This window comes from Monopterus albus, unplaced genomic scaffold (assembly GCF_001952655.1).
Source record: "Monopterus albus unplaced genomic scaffold, M_albus_1.0 scaffold1006.1, whole genome shotgun sequence".
Lineage (NCBI taxonomy): Eukaryota > Metazoa > Chordata > Actinopteri > Synbranchiformes > Synbranchidae > Monopterus > Monopterus albus.
Window position 1 is genome coordinate 4,887 of NW_018128884.1, and position 1,544 is coordinate 6,430.

The 1,544-nt window shown below is 41.6% G+C and overlaps 1 protein-coding gene across 1 annotated transcript in view; it reads left to right on the top strand.

The window, feature by feature from the left end:
- LOC109953683 (macrophage mannose receptor 1-like) overlaps positions 1–1,071 on the top strand; it is a gene marked incomplete at both ends in the record, with an annotated part of 5,952 nt that extends 4,881 nt beyond the window's left edge. The window contains 5 exon segments of the mRNA XM_020589150.1: positions 6–59; positions 107–285; positions 391–556; positions 650–802; positions 889–1,071. Of these exon segments, the coding sequence (XP_020444806.1) occupies positions 6–59; positions 107–285; positions 391–556; positions 650–802; positions 889–1,071 (735 nt within the window).
- Between the last annotated feature and the right edge of the window lie 473 nt (positions 1,072–1,544).

Here is a 1,544-nt window from a genome sequence, read left to right on the forward strand (position 1 = left end):
CAAAGATGTGCAGATTGTAGCCGCACCCACCTCTGTGTTACCAAAGGCTTTTTACAAACTTGGCAATGACTCCTACAAACTGGTGGCCCAGAAGATGACAACATATTTGGCAATGATTCCTACAAACTGGTGGCCCAGAAGATGAGATGGGATGAGGCAAGGAGGCAGTGCAAAGCAGATGATGCAGATCTGGCCAGTATCCTGAACCCCATCACCCAGGCATACATCACCTTACGGATTTCCAAGCACAATGAGCCTGTATGGATTGGGCTCAACAGCAATGTGGTAAATAATCCTACCTACTGTTTTAAGCATAGGCATAAACAATTAGTGCAAACCACTATTTCAAGCTCTGCATAAACTTTCATTAATACTTTATGTCTTTAACAGACTGGTGGCCGGTTCAAGTGGGTTGATAACTGGCTTCTGTCGTACACCAAATGGGGTAGAGATGAGCCTAAAAACAACTATGGCTGTGTGTATATCGACGTAGACAGGACGTGGAAGACTGCACCATGTACTAATAACTACTATTCCCTTTGCAAGAGGTCTCCAGGTGAGACAGTCCCTCTATTGGTACTCCAAACCAGTTAGCATGATTAAGCAGCAGCATCTGAGACTAGAATGCGATCTTCGGTCTCTTTTTCAGATGAGGTGCCCACTGAGCCCCCACAGCTTCCTGGCAACTGTCCAGAGCCAAAGAAACTAATAACCTGGATACCTTTCAGAGGCCATTGTTATGCCTTCCTCAGTTCAAAGGTGGACAACTGGGCCCATGCCTCAGTTGAATGCCTGAAAATGAGTATGTTACATAGAACTTCCACAATTAAACTAATAAATGAATATTTGTGTGTATAAACTCTATCACTGTGTGGCTGTGCTCATCAGGTGCTTCCCTGGTGAGTATTCAGGACCCTGAGGAGGGTAAGTTCATACAACAGAATCTGGAGATTCTGCAGGACGAAGCCAAGTCCTTCTGGATCGGCCTTTACAAGACACATGAAGGTGAGCATACTGAAGTAAAATTCAGTGTTAAACTCAAAATGTCAGGTAAGATTGTAGTTGAAACAGGTCTGAGTGTCTGAATGTGAACAAAGTGTACAGTATACAAGTGGTTGACAGTCTGCAGGTACTGTATGTTTGGTTCCCACTCAGTCAAGACCTTGTTATCCAGTGCAGCTGTTTATAAGAGTTCTTGGAGTCAAAGTTCACAGTTCCTGTTCTTTTCTTCAACATATAAAGAGACCAAACACTGTGTCCCAGGTCCATAATACATAATAATTAGAAGTAGGTTCTTAATATGTGGCCTGGCCACCCTGTAAAGCTGACAAACATACTCAATGTGTGGCTATTCACAACAATCATTTGCTGTTACCATAAATCATTTAAGTATTTTGATGTATTATTTGACCAATACTACTAGTATTAAACTATTATGTAAGTAATGGTGGAAGAAGTATCTAGGTCCTCAAATAAAAGTCAAAATTGACATGCATTCAAACTTTTGCTTGATATAGCAGTATCATCAGCAAAATATAGTTATA